General features: G+C 37.3%; 1 protein-coding gene across 4 annotated transcripts in view; it reads left to right on the top strand.

The window, feature by feature from the left end:
* Positions 1–12,489, top strand: part of PTPN2 (protein tyrosine phosphatase non-receptor type 2) — a 62,846-nt gene extending 50,357 nt beyond the window's left edge. For 3 of the 4 annotated variants that reach the window (XM_079784089.1, XM_079784088.1, XM_079784087.1), the window contains 2 exons: positions 1,891–2,072; positions 4,296–8,856. In XM_079784089.1, coding sequence (XP_079640215.1) covers positions 1,891–2,072; positions 4,296–4,503 — 390 coding nt within the window. In that variant the 3' untranslated portion in view covers positions 4,504–8,856. Of the gene's footprint in view, positions 1–1,890; positions 2,073–4,295; positions 8,857–12,119 lie in introns of those variants that run through there. The other variant, XM_079784086.1, reaches the window with a different exon arrangement.
* The last annotated feature ends 9,699 nt before the right edge of the window (positions 12,490–22,188 follow it).

Genomic DNA, 22,188 nt, shown 5'->3' with positions numbered 1-22,188 from the left:
TATCTCATTTTTTGACATTGTTGAGTTTTGTCTAGAATAAGGCCAAGTTGCTATAACTAGGTCTTAGTAGAGGATAGAAACTTCAGATATTAACCAACATAAATTCTGGAGACAATTTAATATTTTTTATTGGGTACCTTTTTTTAAAATATATTTTTATTGATTTCAGAGAGGAAGGGGGTGAGAGAGAGATAGAAACATCAATGATGAGAGAGAATCATTGATCGGCTGCCTCCTGCATGCCCCCTCTTGGGGATTGAGTCCGAAACCCTGGCATGTGCCTTTGACCGGAATCGAACCTGGGACCCTTCAGTCCGCAAGCCGATGCTCTATCCACTGAGCCAAACCGGCTAGGGCTACTGGGTACTTTCTTAAACTATCTGGTGTTTGAAGTTGCTGTGCTTTTTACAGATAATCATGAGGGTTTATATGATAGTTAATCCAGAGTACCTGGCTTAAGATTCTGACGATACTATTTATTAGCCGCATAGCCTTGGATAAGTTACTTAAACTCTCTCAATCCATCTCATCTATTAAAATGTTATAATAAGAACAGTAGTAGTACCTACCTCCTAAGATTCCTGTTAGGATTAAAAAGTAGTGTATTTGAAGCATTAGGACAGTAAGTGCTTAGTAAGTGTCTTGTTTCCTGACTTGCATCTTCTTCAATATAAAAAATCTATTTGGAATTAATAACAAAAATTTGAAATAAGGGAAGGAAGAAAAATGATATATAGTCATCTAAAGGGAAAACATCTTACTCTAATGTTCCATTATGGTAATTTTCATAACTATTGGCAAAATATTCTTTCTGGATATGGCTTAAGTCCTCTTAGGTCCTTGCTCAGGAGAGTTTAGTTTCACCCTGTTGTTTCTCAAATGAATTTCAGAGACTTCTGTCCTTAAGGTCTGCTTCCTTTCTGGCCTCGTCTCACAGGATTCAGCTCTATGTGTTCTCATCTTCTCACCAAATTGTACCAAACTGTATTACTCACTGTCTTCCAAATATAATTATAGAATTTTACATTCTCTAAGTCTTTTGTGAACCTACTACTATAAAACAAAAATATACATTAATGTACAGCTTAATAAAATAGACACAGGAAAGTTGGAGTGTGGTAAAATGCCCTTTTCTTTTTAATTCCTCTGTTGTATGATAATGAGGCAAGTTAGAAAATAGTTTATCAGTGTATTAATGAATTTTCCAGGATTTTAAAAAATGTAAATATACAAGCATTGTTTTTAACAATGCTGTTTTATATCAAAGTAAAATTCTGCAACAATAGCTATATAATTCCTTAGTCTGTAGACCTGAGACGCCATCTTTCCATGATAGGGTCTTCAAAGAGGGCCACCTGTCATCTTATTAATCACAACAGGCTTCGGGGGTAGGTGATGATGTTTCATAGATGAAAAAAATGCAATTTTTCTTCATTGTGGTCTAAATCCTGCCCACTTTGAAGTCTATGCATACTAGAGGAGTTTTCCCTAACCTAGTGGTGGGCTAGCTACCTGGAGCTGCTAGAATGCCTGGTAGGGTCAACCAAATTAAAGTCCTTTGGCATCATGGGGACCTGCTTGGAGATCTCACCATCGGTTCTTTATTAGATTAGACAGGGGCAAGGAATAAGGAGATACTAGATCACATTCAAGTGCCATCTTGGTTAACGCTTCTGGGGTTACATACCTGTGGATTACGAGTCTTACAGAATCTGGCATTGGCTAAAATCTTCTTACCATGAGTAATATTTTAATGAGGTCCTTTTCTGTTTATCAGTTAGCATTATAGGGTTTTCTTAAATTGACTATAGAATTTCAATTCATAAGTTCTTTTAATATTAAGAAAAACCAAAATTTGAGTGTTTGCATTTGTTTTTTTCTCTTATCTAGAAACGGTGGAAAGAACTTTCTAAAGAAGATTTATGTCCTGTTTTTGATCATTCACCAACCAAACTAATGAATGAAAAATACAATGGGAACAGGATAGGGCTAGAAGAAGAAAAACTGACAGGTGACAGATATACAGGACTGTCCTCTAAAATGCAAGATACTGTGGAGGAGAACAGTGAGAGGTAAGAATAAAAAGATGACACTGTATTTTAAAAAGGTCAGTAGATGTGAACTAATGTAGGCCCTTTGTTTATTGAACTAATATAACCATTTATTTATTACCTGAGGGTATTTAAATAGTACATGATTACATCACTGATCTCAAGGAACTTTTCGTTCTAATAAGCAAATACTTATAGACAGACACCTGTTGAAAATGCTGAACAAAATACTAATTGAGTGCAAAAGTTAATATATATAATTGGATGCTAAAATATATAGCATGGTAGAGCAAATAAATGGTATGAATACCTGCCATTTGTACAATTATGTAATGTTTATACTATATAGTTATGTAATTGGTAATCTGGCTTTTATAAAATTATAAAATATTTAATTGAATGTTAAAGCTTAATTCTATTGGAAAAAGAACAAAGTTTTTAAAAAATTTAATATAGTAATAATTACTTTTTTAATCTAATATAGTTGTCAAAAAATTATAACTTTTAGATATTATTTACATCATTAAGTTTATTCATTTAAAGTGTACATTTCTATATATTTAGTATATTTACAGTTGTGTAGTCATCACCATAATCTAAATTTTGGAACATATTCATGGTCCCAATCTCTATAGCAATTTTTTTTTTATTCAAGATCTAATTGAGGATCATGCATTGTATTTGGTTAACATGATTTAAAAAAAAATCTTTTTTATTGATTTCAGAGAGAGAGAGGAAAGGAGAGGGAGAAAGAGATAGAAACATCAATGATGAGAGAGAATCATTGATTGGCTGCCTCCTGCAAACCCCCTACTGGAGATCAAGACTGCAAACAGCATGTGTCCTGACAGGAAATGGAATGGTGACCTCCCAATGATGACTTCCACTGAGCCACACTGGCCTGGCCGGTTAATGTGATTCTTTAGTCTCCTTTAATCTGGAATTGTTCGCCACTTTTTTTCTTGCTTGACTTTGGCATTTTTGCAGCTTCTAGACCAGTTCCTTTTTTTAAAATATATTTTTATTGATTTCAGAGAGGGAGAGAGAGAGAGAAACATCAATGATCAGAGAGAACCACCGATTGGCTGCCTTCCGCAGACCCCCGACTGGGGAACAAGCCCGCAACCCGGGCATTTGCCCTTGACCGGAATCGAACCCGGGACCCTTCAGTCCACAGGCCGATGCTCTATCCACTAAGCCAAACCCACTAGGGTTAGACCAGTTCCTTTTAGAATGCCCCTCAATCTGGATTCTTCTGATTGTTTTTCATTATTAGATTCAGGTTAAACATTTTGGCTAGGAAAAAGTTGGCTCTTAATGTCGTAGTAGACACTGAAAAGGCATTCAAGATTTTTCATCAAGCTACATGATCAAAGTCATGCTTTAGGAAAATTTCTGTGGCGCTGTTTAATTTGGAGGCAGGAAAACTGGTTAGTTTTTTGCGGTAATATAGGCAATTGTACCTTACATGTTGCCTTTTGTTCTTCTTTATGTAGTCCTAGGGTCATGTATCTTGGAAATCAAAGAGCTTCCGTTGGAACATAAAGTCTGTATTAAATAAGCAAATGGAAGCTAGAGATCTGTCTGGGCAGAGTAATAGGCACTCCCACGGCAGACTATTCTTGGACATATTAAGTTGATGGCTTTTATCAAGGGCCTTTGTCAAAAATAAAACATAAACTCAAAAGGGGATCAGATGCTAGGGGACTCGCTTATCTTCCACTTCTGGCTGGTTAGCAAAGAAAGAAAGAAAAGAGATCAACCAAAGGACTTGTATGCATGCGTATAAGCCTAACCAATGGACACAGACACCAGGGGAGTGAGGGCATGAGTGGGGGGATTGGGGGACAATGGAGAGATAAGGACACATATGTAATACCTTAATCAATAAAGAAAAAAAAATAGGAGGGAGGAAGGGAGGAACCTGACAGTCACCAGTTCAAGAAAGAAAGCTCAGTGCTTATTATCAGGTCCTATTAAAAGTATTCATTAATATTTTATATGTTATCAGAACACATCTTTGGACTGTTTAGAGTACTAAGGCTTTTTATCCCTTTTATTTGTTTATGTTTTTGAGAATTTTTATAAGAGTTTATTTGAGCCAAATCTTTTCCTTTTTAAAAAAAATTTCAATGTTTGAGTTGAATACTGTGTGTATGGCGGGGTGGATATTTGAGTTTAGGTCCTCTGTATGAGTAATTAAGTTCTGCCAAGCACTTATAATTTGTTTATATTTATTCATAGTGTTCTACGGAAACGAATTCGAGAAGACAGAAAGACTAACACGGCTCAGAAGGTGCAGCAGATGAAACAGAGGCTAAATGAGACTGAACGAAAAAGAAAAAGGTGGTTATATTGGCAACCTATTCTCACTAAGATGGGGTTTGTGTCAGTCATTTTGGTTGGTGCTTTTGTTGGCTGGGCACTGTTTTTTCAGCAGAGTGTCCTATAAATAATACAGTTGTGCCCAGCAAGCTTCTGCACTAATAGCTGACAGTGTTGCATTAATCACAAGGATTTTTCTGTTAGCAAACTTCTCATATCCCCAAAGATGGAGCAATAGAATAGAAATCAGCCAGATAAATAATATATTTAGTCCTCAGCCCAACATCTCAGGGCACTACTCCCAAATTGTAAACGGTGATCTAAAATACTCTAATGCCTGTTAAAAACTGGTACGTTTTGCAACTGTATTCATACATGTTAAGTGTAATATTTCATCTGACCAGATTGAGAAATATCCTTTATCACAAGGATTTGTTTTTGAGGCTACCTGGATTTTAACCTGCACTTGATACAAGCAATAAATATTGTGGATTTATCTACATTATTACTGAAAAGAAAATGACCTTTAAATAATGTGTGTAATGTATACTGTACTATTGACATGAGCATCAATAATTTATATTCTTAACCATTTCAAGGTAAATATATTTTATAAGTATTTAATCTTACTTTTGTAGTTAAATGTACTTTTTTAGAAAGCTAAATTTGAAAAATTTGTTATAATAAAAATTGTATGTTGGTTCAATTGTACTGGATATTTTCATAAGGAGAAATTTGAGCAGTTAGAACTCTTAGTAAGCATTTTTTTTTTTTTACCATATATATGCATTTCTTTTATGTTTTACGGTTTTTCCAATTTTAAAAAGAAAATCAAAGAAACAAAATTTTTCCCTAAAAATATATTTGAAAGGAAATTCTCCTTACTGAATAGTCAGGTAATACTGTTGATCAATACTTTGTAAAGAAATTGGTTTCTGTAAAGCCCATTACTTATACTTTCTATTTTTTATGAAAATTTCAATATAACTACCCTAATTTATAATTGAGGTAAATCATGATTTAGAAAATAAAAATAAGGAGGACCATTTTACTGCCATGATTTCAGTATATGAGACTGAAATTTTGAAATAAATATTTTAAAGTTCTTTCTACTTAAATAAATAGTATGATGATGTACAAACTTTACATTGTCCCTTTAACTTCTTAATGGATATTTTAAAGTATATTGTTTAATGAATTTAACTGCTGCTGGAATGGCAGTTTTCTTCAGACCCTACATTCCATTAAGTGTTCAACATATTTAACTTAAACTTTAAATAGTTGTTATACATTTAATTGCTGAAATAATGAAATACATTTATTTCACTGGTTTTCAAACTGTGCTCATTAGATTTCTAAGGGGTCAACAAGAAGTGGTAGGAAAGACTCTAAGGTAGCAACCTTTACTTTCAACCGGACCATCTCTCGTCTCCTTTATCTCATCTATATACTACATAAATATTTTTGCTGAAGTTTAATTTTATTTTAAGGGATTAGTTATAATTTAAAAAACAGTTTGAAAACCATTGGTTTAGACAGATGTTTTGAGTTGAGTTGATAGTCTTCTTGAATGTGTTAATTGTGCTGCAAGTATGAAAGCAGGATGTAGGTGGTACTACATATTAAATAAACTTCTGCCTGTGTCCTAATTCAGTATTACTGTGTCCTGTAACCTTTAAATGGAAAGGAGGTAAGAGGGACATTTTCTTATGTCTGTCTGCATTAAATCTGTGTTCAGGCACCAAGACGTTTATGTTTTAGTTCATTATTGTTTAAAATCTTTCTTTCCAACTTGGCCTTGCTTTGCTAAAATACAATATATTATTCTGCAACTCAAATATGGCTACGACCAAATTAAATTTCCAATTGAAGGCAGCCTTGCTTTAAACAAAAAGGTAAAGACATCTTATGGAAAACAAATGCTGATCATAATGCACACTACCCCACTGCAGGAGAATGAGCTTCATTGGATTCGGTATTGCAGCTTTGCTTTTTGTCTGCTTTCTGTCCTTCTGGGTAGTGTTCGTTGTAACATATTTTTAAAATTATAATCAGTGTAGTAAATATTTGTTGATGAACTTCTGCAATGTTAGTCATCTTACCTCCTCCAAGCAGGTCTTTGAGGATAGTGTGTTAAGTTTTTACCAACAATAATATTTTGGTGGGTGCCATGTGCTAATTATTGATAATCTATGGCAACATTCTGTGGTGCCTATGGTCATCATCCTGACCCTTTATTAAATGAGGGGTGCTAATCAGAGCAAAGGACACAAACATGGCTCCTGCCTTCTCAGGTAACAGCCAGAGGAAAAAGTTACTAATCCATGATGGGTTCTACATATTTACATAATTTGTGTATCCTTAGGTCTTCATAATATTTTCTAATTAAAACATTTTTTAAAAATTTATTTTAAAAATATATTTTGTTGATTTTTATAAAGAGGAAGGGAGAGGGATAGAGAGCCAGAAACATCAAGGAGAGAGAGACATAGATCAGCTGCCTCCTCCACACTCCCCACTGGGTATGTGCCCGCAACCAAGGTACATGCCCTTGACCAGAATTGAACCTGGGACCCTTGAGTCCGCAGGCTAACGCTCTATCCACTGAGCCAAACTGGTCAGGGCTAATTATAACATTTTCAAAGTCAGTTGTATAGTTTGATTTTAGTGAAGTAGTAATATTTTTAATAGATTAAGGAAGAAAAAGATATTTTTAAAGTCAGAGGCTTTATTATTTACATTAAGAAAAGAACATTTACAATAACATCCAGTTCATTTTTGTTTATATTTCCCCCTACTAATAAACTGACAGTAGCCTTTGATTTAATGCCATCTTCTCTGGCTACACCAACTGGATATACACTTGTTTCCAAGTTTCACCAAGTATTTTATGCTGTCTTATGTTGATTTTTATCTATGCTTGCACATATATGTAAAAATATAATTCTCCATATATAATTTATCCATATGTAAAATTAAAATAATACCCTTTTCCTGAATTTTTAAGAGGCTTAAAATGTAATAGAGAACTTTAGAACAATATGAAGACCATTTCTCATGTTTAAAGAATATTTTCTATATTTGCTCTGATTTTCTATCTTTTTGGTCCATTTCACTATGAGTTAATATTTCTATCAAGGAATGAACATAAAAAGAGAAAGGAAGTAAAAATCTTGTTGATTAAAAAAAAAAGTAGCTCTGCTTAACAGGTATGTCAGAGGAAGGAGTTGTAACTCTTTAATTTTATGAATATTTGTTTTATATAAACTAGAATTGATGGTGTGAATCAAAAGATACATACTGGTTTATAAAGTAGTTTATGACATCGAGCAATCCTTCAGTTTTAATATCAGTTCCTTCTTTGTTTTCAGCATCAATTCAAAGTGATGGTTGCTACTATTTATTGATCGTTTACTGTGTGCCAAGCACTGTGCTAAGCACTTTTCATATGTTATATTATCCTATTTAATCCTCACAACAAGCTTTTGAGGTAGGTGGTGTTATTATTAAGTCATAATCAACCTGAGACTTGGCATTTCTACATTCTTTTACGTTATCTTTGAAAAGTCTCATGTGTATAGTTTATTTTAGAATTAGATATTTTTCCAAGAAAGACTTAACCTTGTACAAGTCATTTCCCTCTTTGAAAAATATCTCTGACTAGATTCTATATAAACACAGGCCAGGACCTGATTACATTAGAAATATTTATATTGACCATTATGTACTCTTATTTTAATGAGTACCTACATTTTCAAAATGCCTGCCTGGCTATTATATTATATTTTAAATCTAGTTGTCCTTGATTTTTACTTCCAGATATAAATCTTATAGAGATTTTTTTTTAATGTAGTCTATTATAAGCCTAGTGCTTACTTTGTATATCTGTGTTCAGGCAAGAGTCTAGGAGTTACACCTTCTGCCAACATTGACTTCTTTTCTTCCAGTGGGTCTATGTGGGTTTGTCAGGGGGTAGGGAGTGTGGATCTGTTAGTCTGTTGCACACTAGCAGAGGGTGGCCGACGTTGAAACTTGTTGCATTGATCCTGGTCTGGAACTAAGTGCATAGCAGAAACGTCTGTGTTGTGTTCCTATGTTCTCATTTCTACATTAGCAGTTAATTAAGTCTCTTATTTTAAGAAATCCTTGTTTGGCTTTGACTTACTTAGGTAGGAGCACAAAACCTTATGAAATGAAATTTTGAAAAATAGAGACGTATTATTTTTCCCACATAATAAAATGAAGTTCTCCCCACAGGTCTTGGTCATTCTTTGAATAATTTATTCTGGAATTGACCTGTTTCTTTAATCTTTTCCCCTAGTTAATTGGTTTGAATCTGATTCCATTTTTCCTTATACCTATCTTCAAAACACTGTTTATGGGACAGCAGCAGTACCAGCAGCCCTTACAGCAATGGATGTGTTAGAAATTTCAGCCATCTATCGTTCCACTGAATATGAGTGATAACATGCCTTGGTGGGAAGAAACTCAGGTTGTGGAAGCTCTACAATGCCTATTCTACTCAGGAATGCTCAGTCCAGAAATTATGTACTTAATGGCTATATCCATGTACCTGGCCATAATGAAGCCAGTTCATTGTTCATCCAGATTTGGGAATTTAAGCTTTTAAAATTTGGAAATTTTATGCTACCCACTTTGTTAGGTAGTGTTCTAAAGAAAAAACTTCTAGGGAAATGGTATAAGTTTGCTGTCTCATTTTTCCCTCAACGGTAGGAATATTCATCACATTCAGATTGCTCTAAGCACTGAGCAATTCTGCACAAGTGTTTTCTCTCAACACTCTTCAGAGAAAGGGTAACCTCCTTTGACCACTGGATTCTATAAACTTTGGGGAGAATTTTTCCTCGTCGTCAGTGCTGATCCTTTTCTCAAGTCGTATGTATTCACTCCATCACAGAGCGCTGCCGAGTGTAAGCGGTGGTTCAGACAAGAAGCCACTGCTTGGTGTGGGAGGCTTTGTCTTGGTCAGTAACAAACTGAACAGCTGACAATGAAAACATGTAAAAGCGCTCTGACACCTCTGTGCAGTCCACTAGGAGAGGGAAAAGTTCAATCTTTTGAACTCTCTCTATTTTGGTTTTATAATTTTGAGTGGAATATGAGAATTATGGGATTTAGTGAGGATATTACGGAGTTGATTTTAATGTCTGGTTTTCCATTGCATAGTATGTTTGGGGAGCTATAAGGAGAATTGCTTAGGAATTTTTTTCTTTAAAGAGATCATTTGGCATAGGTGTTTTAGACACCTAATGGTGTTGATATTTCAAATGTCTACTGTAAAAAAGTTGTTTAGAGTTTGGGAATTCAGGAGAGGGAAACTAGATAAGCTCATTTTGTTTATAAGGCAATGCTTTGCTCATCTTAGAGAAGTTTTTATTATTCCAGTGGCAAAACCTATTTTGGGTGCAGTTTTTTTTTAAAAAAAATATTTTTATTGATTTCAGAGAGGAAGGTATAGGGATAGAGAGATAGAAACATCAATGATGGGAGAGAATCACCAATCAGCTGCCTCCAGCACACCCCCTACTGGGGATTAAGCCCTCAACCTGGGCATGTGCCCTTGGCCGGAATCGAACCCGGGACACTTTGTTTCCTAGGCTGACACTCTATCCACTGAGCCAAACCGGCTAGGGCTTGGGTGCAGTTTTGATTTTCTGTTACTTCAGGTGTGGAGCCAGCTTGGGAAGATTTTGCTCTGTGAGCCCAGCTCTCATTCCATTCCAGCGTTAGTACGGGGGGCAGTATCTGAGGCTACTGCTCCAAAGGAAGCACCAAGCAGGACTGATTCCACTTGATTTATTTGAACCGATTTCACTTTTATCTTGTTAAATACTAGTGAAACAGCAAACAGTTATTCAGGTGAATTTTTACCCCCTAAAATGAAGCTCATTTATCTTTTCAGTCTTGCAAATAAATAGCCTTTTAAAATAGTTAACATTCCCAATGATTTCATCTTATTTTCTTGTCCCCCATAATAATACTTAAAAAGAAAGAAAAAAAAGTGAATTTTCAAAAACACTGTCAGTTTCTTTTAATTGTTGTAAATGGTAATTTTCTTTGGTAATTGTGTCTTTAATACCCTGTTAGGGAAGATAGCATTGGATGTTGAAGACCTACAGTTCTGCCAATCAGTTTAAATACATAACCTAAATTTAGCCCCCATAGTACCTCTTCTAGATACATCACATTACCCCTATTTTGAGGTAATAAAACTGAGTCAAAAGATAAGTACCTTGTTCAAGATTGCTCAGCTAGTGCATGCCAGAGCTGGGATTCAAACTCTACTCTTTAGAATCCCATTAACTCCAGATCTCATACTTTATCCATTATGTCACATTGACTCTGTTTTATGCAATATTTAAACCAGATATTTAGGTTGAAAAACATTAGGCAACTACTTTTACTTGTTAAAATTTATAAGTAACCCTCTATTTCTTAAGTGAAACATAGTTTTTCCCAACCAAAATCTTGTGTCTTGTGAAACAGTTTAAACTACCAATAGACCAGAGAAATACTATAACATCAAAATGTTCAGTCTAAACCATTACTACATGCACTTTGGCTAGATTAAGTTCTGTTGTTTCACTGAACAATTTTGTGAATTCTGGGGAATAAAGATGTATTTTGTAGCAGCACAATAAGCAGCCATAGTAATTTTTGTGACCCACAGACATCTAAGGAGACAGTTTTCTTGATGACTTGACATTTCTCTGTCAGTGCTGGGAAATCTGAGAAAACCGGTATTGAGAACACCAGAGTGCTTGGTACTATTACTCTTTCCTCTGGTAGAAGGAGCCAGTAGTCAGGAGAAGCTCCACTCATGGTATTTTGGGGTTTTTGACTAAATGTTTTGGAAAAATATATGTGGGTATGGTTTATATATCCTGTTTATGTATGTGGGGATACAATAATGACAAGTACTTAGATTTGTGTGTTTTTTTTTGTTGTAGTGAGGGAAGTTGGGGGAAGAATGGAAATACCATTTATCTAAAAAGTTTGGCTATTGCAAACATTGTGAAATAACATAAAAAACTCAACTGCCCTAAAAATAGCTATTTTATCTGTCTATTGTTTGTTTAAACTCTCATTTATCTTTTTGGCATTAAAATACAATAAATCAATTACTTTATGTCTGTGTTTTCTTTTATATTGATAGTAACTAAATTGTGTCACCAGTTCTATATTGCTATATTCATTAGTATTATCTTCAAGACAAAAAGCATGCTGCTAACAGTCCGTGATTTTAATGTTCAAACATAACATTCATAATATTTTTAGCAGTATGATACAGTGGAGGTCCAAATTGGATTAGACTTTTGAATTGAATGCCAAAGTATTGGTAAGTCTAGCACATACATATAGTCTTGCTAAATTGTTGTGGGTACATTTTTTTTAAAACCTGTCTGTCAGTATTTCACATGGAGGTTATTTCTTGAGTAATAAAAATGACCAACAAAATTTATAGCAATTCCTGAAAAAACAATGTTATGGTGCTTTAACATGAACCTACCTCACACCACCAATTCTGTTTGAAAACCTAGCTCTTAAGCAATTTTACCAGCAATACAATGAAGCACTTAGTGTGGTTGGATGTGATACGTTGGAATGTTTTTGTTGCCTTTTTAGTTCATTGTTAGTCCTTTTATGTTTGTGTGTATCTATGTACATCTGTGTGTTTGGTAAATATGAATTGAATAGATGACTTCTTATTTTATGTTTTAGGCCAAGATTGACAGACACCTAAATATTCATGACTTGAGAATATTCTGCAGCTATAAATTTTGAACCATTGATGTGCAAAGCAAGACCTGAAGCCCACTCCGGAAACTCATGTGAGGCTTAATAAACCCGTAGATTGCCTCACATTTGTCTGTTTACAAAGTAAACTTTACATCCAGGGAAAGAAGAACACCACCAGCAGAAGACTTTGCAGAACTCTCTACTTTGATGTATTGTTAAGTTTTTTAGTCTAATGTATGAAACGTGGGAAAATGTAAAAGAAATAAATTAGGAGAGACTACTTTGTATTGTACTGCCACTTCTACTGTATTTTTATACTTTTTGGCAGCATTAAATATTTTTATTAAATAGACTATATTGGTTTGTGTGCATTATCTTAGCACAGCTCTACTTCAAATAATGTTTTCTTAAGGATTTATTCTCAAATTTTTATAACTAAATAGTTGACATGTAAGTTGAAATTGGTTCATAACAGTGGCACCTGCTTCTTGAGTTGTTTGTTTTTTGTTTGTTTTTTTTTAGTTACCCCTCAGTAGTCTATTAATATAGATTAGGTAAAAACAATAAAAGGAAAGTAATATTCTTTTATTGCTTGGAAAAATAGTAATATGGATAATGGTATTAATTTCAAATAAATACAACAACCCAGTGCAGTTTTAAAAAATCACAGTGTTATTTATCTAACACATTATTGTGTTTTCACCAAATATTTCCTGTTATAAAAAGACCAGCAGTTCTTTCCTGAGTGAGGCTTTGACTCCTTTATCATTTAATTTCCCAACTAACTGATGGGTTTGGGTTATGTATCCAGTCAGTTGTTGAGTTATTGGTGATATTCTTGTCCAAAGATACTCAAGCCTCTGCATCACATAAGCATCACCTTAACAATAATAACTAATAACTCATAATTTATTTTGTTTTGTCAACTGTGAAAGTTTTATAATACTGTTCATTGAATAAATCTATTATATCTTTTTTTTCTTTTTTCTTTATTTTCTATCTTTAAAAATTTTAGATAACCTTATGTTCTTTTCATCTGTTTTCCAGGGATTCTTAGGTCTATTTTTAGGATTTAGCAAACTATTAATCCCTGCTAAATATTTCCTAAAGAATGCATGAAAAGTTTATTATACCACAAAGTAGTGCAGCAAAGATAATCCATTGTTTCAACAAAGCTTAAAAGAGTTATCAGAGAAATAAGCCAATTGGAGAAAGGTAAATATCTCATATCCTATCTAATAAAGAGGGAATATGCTAATTGACCATCATGCCCTCACAAAGATGGCAGCACCCACAGCCAATAATGAGGGAATATGCTAATTGTCACGCCCTCAAAGATGGCAGTGCCCACAGCCACAAGTTGGCAGTGCCCAGTACCGGGGTGGCAGGCGCACAGCCCAGCCGGGTCCAGCCTCACCACGCGCCTGCCTCCAGAATCCCCCAGCCCTCTCAGCCCCCCAGCCACCCAGGGCCAGCCTGAGGCACAGGCAAACCTTGGATTGCGGCTGCCCAGCCAAAGCCCAAGGCACAGGCAAGCCTTGGCTGCCAAGGGCCGCCCGAGGCTCAGGTAACCAGGGCCGGCCGAGGTGCTGCCGGCAGTGGCAGCAGCAGAGGTGTGATGGGGGTGTTGCCTTCTTCTGATTGCCGGGTCGCCTCCTGCCCCTGAGGGCTCCTGGTTTGTGAGAGGGGGCAGGCTGGGCTGAGGGACCCCCCCCCTCCAGTGCATGAATATTCATGCACTGGACCTCTAGTGTGGAATATAATGAACATAAACTGATGAACTAAAACTAGACCCAGAGACATAGAAGCATCGAACAGACCAACCTCGGGGAAGGTGGGGGTTGGGGGGAAGGAGGGAGAAGACAGTGAGAGATCAACCAAAGGACTTGTATGCATGCATATACTAAGCATAATCCATGGATACAGCCAGTAGGGGGGCGGTGAGGGCATGTACTGGGGTGGGGGTGGGAATGAGCAGGGAGAGGCCAATGGAGGAAAAAGGATTCATATATAATTTAAAGAATTTTAAAAAAGCGTTATCAGAATTCAACTGCTTCGATCTCCTCACTGCCCATATTTACCCCACTAGTATCTGACTTTGTCATATCACTCCAGAAATGACCTAATAAGGTCATCCTTTTTTTTTTTTTAATAAGGTCATCTTAACTCATACTATAGCCAGATATAGTCAAAACTCTTCAGTTCTACCTTATCTCACTTGATGGTGATATTAACAACTCTTTAGAAGCTTCTTAAGACTCAGACCTCTCTCTGGGTTGTCTGTCTCGGTCCTTTGCCTCTCTCCTACTCCCCCCCCCCCCCCCACACACACACACACACAACATGAGATCTATCCTCAACAAAATGTTAAGCCCTAACCGGTTTGGGACTGAAGGGTCCCAGGTTCGATTCTGGTCAAGGGCATGTACCTTGGTTGCGGGCACATCCCCAGTAGGAGGTGTGCAGGAGGCAGCTGATTGATGTTTCTCTCCCACTGATGTTTCTAACTCTATCCCTTTCCCTTCCTCTCTGTAAGAAATCAATAAAATATATTAAAAAAAACAAAATGTTGCCCTAACCGGTTTTGCTCAGTGGATAGAGCATCGGCCTGCGGACTCAAGGGTCCCAGGTTCGATTTCGGTCAAGGGCATGTACCTTGGTTGCGGGCACATTCCCAATAGGGGGGTGTACAGGAGGCAGCTGATTGATGTTTCTCTCTCATCGATGTTTCTAACTCTCTATCCCTCTCCTGTCCTCTCTGTAAAAAATCAATAAAATATATTTAAAAAATAAAAAACAAAATGTTAAGTATACACTACATTATTGTTGTCTATAGTTACAATGTTGTACAGATCTCTAGAAATTTTTCATCTGGTTTAACTGAAATTTTATGCCTATTGATTAGTAAGTAACTTCTATTCTCAACCTCCTTCTCCCTGCCAGTCCCTGACCACTACCATTTCATTTTTGGATTCCAGGAATTACAACTTAAAAAAATATTTTTATTGATTTTTTTGGGGGAGAGGGAGAGAGAAACATCGATGTGAGCAACATCTATCAGCTACCTCCTGCATTATCATTTATTTAATCATCACCCAAGGACATGTGGAAGTTTTAAAGCAGAGTATTTTTGAGACTTGGCTAGGCTTTAAGGTAATGAAAGGAGAACAATACAGAAAACTATTGTTTCAGAGAAAATGCTTTATGCAAGATATAGGCTGTGGTAACAAACTCATTCTAAATGAAAACTAATGATATGAGAGAGAAACATTGATTAGTTGCCTCCCATATGCAACCTAGGTATGTGCCCTGACTGGGAATCGAACCCGTGACTTCCTGGTTCATAAGGTTGATGCTCAACCACCAAGCCACACTGGGCAGGCTTCACTTTAAAAAATATATATATATATTTTATTGATTTTCTACAGAGAGGAAGGGAGAAGGATAGAGTTAGAAACATCGATGAGAGAGAAACATCGATCAGCTGCCTCCTGTACACCCCCTACTGTGGATGTGCCCACAACCAAGGTACATGCCCTTGACCGGAATCGAACCTGGGACCAACGCTCTATCCACTGAGCAAAACCGGTTAGGGCCACTTTTTTTTTTTTTAAGCGTGAGTTTTCAATTGTTGAGTAACCATCTTCAATTATTTGTCTTAATTGGCAATGACGAACAATTTCATTAGGCTTTCTTCTCCCAAGCACAGATACATGATGATGGCTCTCATTCTTCTCTCCCTCAAACCCCACTGTGCTGTGGGAGTGAGCATCTGGAAGAGGTCAGGTGGTGAAAAGCGTTGTCCTGTGGCCGAGGCCCCAATCCAGTGCTTGCCGGAGGAACAGGAAGACAGACCGAAAGCCAGGCTGAGGGAAGCACACATTGCCAGCACCCGTGGAGGTGCACAGAGGTAGCACACACTCAGCCGGTGTGAAGTGTGAGACCGTTGGGATGAGGTCTTTCCCTGAACTCCCAAGTTCAAGTCCCATCTCCAAATTCTCCTGGATAAGCAACAACTTTATATAAAACCGTGGTTAATATTCTATGTTTTCCTGAGAGTTAGAAGTTGCAAATAGGAGGCTCCAGAATAAAAGAATGACAGATCAGACGAGGAAACAGAAGCCACCAAGTACTGCTCTGTCTCTTTATGGTTTTGCTGGACATGGCCGGTTGGTACATCATACAGTCTCAAAGATGTCACGCACCCTGGCAGAGCTGTGATACTGGGCTGATTGGGGCACTTCTCTGTAGACCGTGGCATTTGACATTACTCTTTGTCCACTTGGCTTCTAAGGCTTCCAAATGATCATGTTTGAACCTTTAAAAAAACCCGGTGCTTTAATTATGTTTGGCTTGTGTGTTCAAGTTCAGAGCAGTTTCATGCAGGTGCTAAAGTCAATAAAGCCTTATGGCTGTGGCTGGGTTTTCCTTGTGCAAACCCCTAGGCTCCCCAGAGCAGGCTGCTGATTCTGCCAGGACACCTGCTGTTTTCCCAGCTCTGTCTCCGTCCTTTGTGTGCAGAGTCACTGAAAGGCAGTTCCTGGGAGAAACGCTTTCCAATATGCCTGTTGGTGTTGCTGCCTTTTTAAAAAGGGCTCAGGTTCTGAATTGTCGTGACCATGGTCGGCATTTCTTGTTACGGCCTTGGTGTGGCTGGTGCACAGTAAACAGAATTGAGCTAGACTTATTTGACAGCCGTGATAGAAATGTGATTGAATGAGATTTTAATTACCTGTACTTAACAGAGCAGGCTAATATTTAGAATTTTAGAAGCAAACAACAAAACATTGTTTACAGAATGCTTCCAGAGAGAAATAATAGAAAAGTGGTTTGAAAGTACCACTCCTTGTGTCAAATCAGTTTTACAAACAAGTGTTCAAAGATTAAAAACTGGTGTTTGGCAGATAGAATGACAGAATCAGCACGCATCTTCTCATGTTTTCATGTTTCCCCCTCTAAGAATTAGGAAAAGAGTTCTGGTACATCAATTAGAAACTATACAAGTGTCTCTACTTATTGGTTAATCCTTCATGTTCAACAACAGGAAATTTTCTGAGGTCCTGTAGCAAGCAGTTGAGTTACACATTGAGGTTGATGTCTGCCCTCCAGAAGTTGATTATTTGCACAGGTATGTAATCTATAAGGATATTTCAGAAACCATTAAGTAAAAATTCAAAGAGGAATATGATGAAGGGCCTGAATGTGGGGCGGGCGGGGGGGAGGGGGGGCAGATGACAAACACCAGGGAACTTGAAGACTGATGAGCTTTGCAGAGGCCCCAAAGTATTTGGGGACAGGAGCAACATTTCTTATAGGCCATATGCCCAAGGTGGAGCACATTCTAAGAGTCAAAAAACAGCATGAGCAATGGTTTGAGCATGGGAAGGAGCCTGGGGCCCAGTGAGGGTCCAGACCTGAGCTTATGGAGATGGCTCAGCAACAGGTGGGAGAATAGGCCAGGAGCAGAGAGAAATGCTTGAGTGACACACTTAGGAAAGCATTAGATATTTTTGAGCAAGATAGTAACATAAAAGAACAATCTGGCAATGGTGACTATATCCCAGATTAATCTACATTTTCTATAGTGCTTGTTACCTTTCAACATGTTACGCAGAATATACTTATTATACTTTTTTTTTAATGTATTTTTATTGATTTTAGATAGGAAGGGAAAGGGAGAGAGAGAGAGATAGAAACATCAATGATGAGAGAGAATCATTGATTGGCTGCCTCCTGCTCCTACCGATCAAATGACAACCCGGGCACGTTCCCTTGACTGGAATCAAACCCAGGACCCTTCAGTCCACAGGCAGACGCTCTATCCACTGAGCCAAACCAGCTAGGTCTATACTTCTTGTTTATTGCTTGCTAGAATGTTAGCTCCCCAAGAGGGTCAGGGTCTGCAGAGCACATAGTAGGTACTCAATAAATACTTACTGAATAATCACTATTTTCAAATTTATCTCAAGACCAAAAATGTTTAAAATGTCAAATCCTTAAAATTGAGTAACTGAAATTTCTCTCTGTTGAAACTCATCTGCCTGATTTTTTTTTAAAGGCCCTGACAGAAGAATGATTTGGTTGGGAAAATGCTATTCACAACAGCATTGGGAAGAATCATTTTACATTGAAAGGGAAGTGGGAAACCATATTGGGGGTGGGAATAAGTAGGAGTTGGAAAAGGCCACACAGTGTTGGCTTCTATTCAGGAACCACTAATTATTTTTCCCCTAAATAAAATTTCAGTGAAGAATGGCCACTCAGCACATTGAATTTAGCTGCAAACACCGGTCATTCTGCACAGTGTAACAAAGCCACCACAACATCAGAAAAATTGGCTGAATATTGCTGGCAAGTTTAAAAAATATGTATATTTTTATTTATTTCAGAGAGAGAAGAGGAGAGGGAGAGAGAGATAGAAACATCAATGATGAGAGAGAATCATTGATTGGCTGCCTCCTGCACGATCCTCACGGGGGATGGAGCCTGCAACCCTGGCATGTGCCCTGACCGAGAATCAAACTGTGACCTCCTGATTCATAGGTCGATGCTCAACCACTGAGCCATGCCGGCTGGGCAGTTGCTGGCAAGTTTTGTCAGGTTCTTGCATTGAGAACTGTTGTGGAATCATATATATGGCACCTATATATAAACATATATATAACTTACATAAAATATTGTTGAAATAATCATATACACAGAATTTATGAGCTCAGGAAAAATTTTTTTTAAGAATATCTAAATGTAAATAGACTTCATTAAAAAATCCTAATCTATTTAGAATTTTAAATGGAATTACTGCCAGATGAAATAAAAGTTTTATCTTCACCTCATTTCATTTTATCTGATTTATCTTTCTCTCAAGGGAAAAAAAAATTCTATTTCTGCCAACAGCAAGGCTTTCCACCTCCCCCCCCCCCCCACACACACACACAAATATATCCAGTAGCAATAATCCTTTTAAAAACCACATAATTTCAAGGTTAAGGAAAAACAAACAAACAAAGTTGAAGGAGGAAAATAAGATTTAAAATTTTTATTTAGATCAGAAGTTAATCTGTAGAACTACTGTATTTATAAATTGATACACCATTCTGCATTGTGTAAATGATATCCAAGACAGATTTTTAAAAATATATATTTTTATTGATTTCAGAGAGGAAGAGCAAGAAACATCAACGATGAGAGGGAATCATTGATTGGCTGCCTCCTGCATGCCCCTACTGGGGATCAAGCCCGCAACCAGGCATGTGCCCTTGACCAGAGTCGAACCCAGGACCCTTGAGTCCACAGACCAACGCTCTATCCACTGAGCCAAACCGGCCAGGGTTCCAAGACAGATTTTTATAAAGAAAAAAGTATAACTGACATATCAAGAGAGAAAATAGTCCAACAGTTCCCTCTGCTGGATGTTTGTTTGTTTTTTGTAATTTTTCAAATTTATTGATTGATTTTAGAGAGAGAGGAAGGGGGAAAGAGAAGACTACCAATTTTTTGTTCTACTTATTTATGCATTCATTGTTTTGATTTGTGTATGTGCCCTGAACAGGCTGAACCTGCAACCTTGGCGTATTGGGACAATATTCTAACCCAATTGAGCTACCCAGCCAGGGCCTATTTTGGAGAATTTTTTTTCAATTGTCAATTTTTTTAAAAAAATATATTTTTATTGATTTCAGAGAGGAAGGGAGAGGGAGAGCAAGACAGAAACATCAGTGATGAGAGAGAATAATTGATGGGCCGCCTCCTGTACGCCTTCCACTGGGGACTGAGCCCACAACCCAGGCATGTGCCCTTGACCGGAATGGAACCTGGGCCCCTTGAGGCTATAGGCTGAGCCAAACCAGCTAGGGCCCTCTGCTGGATATTTTAATAGAAAGCTAGACATACTGATGTCTTGCATAATGGAATGCACAAAACTTGGGGATACAGGCCAAACCTGAATGGTGGTCTCTCTGGGGAGAAGGGGGCATGGCAGGAAGGAAGAGCTGAGGGAACATTTAATGTCTGTAGTTTTTGAATTTATTTTGGTGATAACAGGTTCATCATTTGTATAATTTTTAAATTTTTTAAACAAGAGCCCTGACCGGTATGGCTGTTTGTTGAGTATCATCCCATGCACCAAAAGGTTGCTGGTTTGATTCCTAGTCAGGGTACATACTCAGGTTGTGGGTTTGATCCCGGTTGGGAGGCAACTGATTGATCCTTCTCTCTCACATGGATGTTCCTCTCTTTCTCTCTCTCCCCTCCCTTCATCTCTAAAATCAGTAAAAAATATTTACAAAAAATAGCTTTTAAACAAGATGCAAAATTTTATATACAATATTATGTTAATTTAGTTAAAATTATATCTATATCTGTAGATGTATACGTGTATATGTATATGTTTAGGTAGAATCACAGCAGAAGTCAATCATTTTTCATTTTGGCTGTAAGGATTATGGATGATACTTATTTTCTTTATGCTCTTTTGTGCTTATCTGACACCACACATAGTTATTATATTATTGACTATATTCCCTATGCTGTACTTTACATCCCCATGACTACTGTGTAACTACCAGTACGTACTGCTTAATCCCTTCACCTTTGTCAACCACCAATCTGTTCTCTGTATCTATGAGTTGGTTTTATGTTTTGTTTGTTCATTTACTTTGTTCTTTATATAAGTAAAATCATATGGTATTTGTCTTTCTCTGACTTAATTCACTCAACACAATACCCTCTGAGTCCATCCATGTTATTGCAAATGGTAAAAAATTTTTTTATGGCCAAGTAATATTCCATTGTATATATGCACCACTTCTTTATCCATTCATCTATTGATGGGCACTTAGGTTGCATTTGTATCTTGGCTATTGTAAATAACACTGCAATGAACATAGGGATGCAACTGTCTTTTCAAATTAGTGTTTTGGGTTTCTTCAGATAAATACCCAGAAGTGGAATTGCTGGGTCCCTCTTTGACTCTGTTTTATAGGCTATTTTGTCTGGTATAAATATTGCTATCCCAGCTTTTTTTGTTTCTGTTTGCATGAAATATCTGGTGTGATCTGAAGCTGGTTATCGGGTGTTTGTTCTGGGGCCTCTTAGGAGGGACTTGGATGCAGGCCAAGGTCAGTTGCTCCCTATGCCTTGCCTGGGGCCACTTAATATGACCTACAAAGTGGTTTGCAGATGGTTGCTTTTTTGCTGGGCCTGGGAGAGGCTAAGCTGGGAATTGAGGCCAGCTACTATTGCTGGGCTTGGGGCTGCTTAGCAAGAGGTATGGGGCACACTGAGGCCAGATGCTGCTTATATAGGGTTTGTGCACCTTTGAGAGATTTTAGGAAAGTCCACACTGTGAGCAAAGACAGGGCATTTGTATGGAAAAACTACCGGAAGCAGCTTGGGCTGGCCCACACTTTACACCAGTGATGGCGAACCTATGACACGCGTGTCAGCACTGACACGCGTAGCCATTTCTGATGACACACGGCCGCTGAGGTGGCCGCATGCCGAGGATGAAACATTTGCTGCTCCTGAGGATGAAACATTTGCGAAATAATGTTTTTTCCTCAAAGTGACACACTACCCGAATTATGCTCAGTTTTTTGGCGAAGTTTGACACACCAAGCTCAAAAGGTTGCCCATCACTGCTTTACACACCATTACAGTGTCCTGTATTTGTCTATTTACGTTTACCAGAGTTTTGTATTTCTGTATGTTTTCATGTTGCTAAAATCTCTTCCTTTCAACTTACAGGACTCCCTTTAGCATTTCTTGAAAGGCACACATCTAGTAGTGATGAGCTTCCTTAGCTTTTGTTCATCTGGAAAAGTATTTCTTCATTTGTGAATTACAGTTTTGCTGGATAGTATTGTCAGGTGTTTTTTCTTCTTAGAACTTTGTATATATTATCCCACTCCCTTCTGGCCTCTACGGTTTTTGCTGAGAGATCTACTGATTATTTTATGGGAGCTCATTTGTATGCGGTAAGTCACTCTTCTTTTGCTACTTCAAGTTTCTGGATTTCTCATAAAGGCATTTTGGCCTTTATATTATTGCTAAG

Source organism: Cnephaeus nilssonii (assembly GCF_951640355.1).
Source record: "Cnephaeus nilssonii genome assembly, chromosome: 11".
Taxonomy (NCBI): Eukaryota; Metazoa; Chordata; class Mammalia; order Chiroptera; family Vespertilionidae; genus Cnephaeus; species Cnephaeus nilssonii.
The sequence above is the reverse complement of the archived record's forward strand: the minus strand, read 5'-3'. Positions and strand labels throughout refer to the sequence as shown.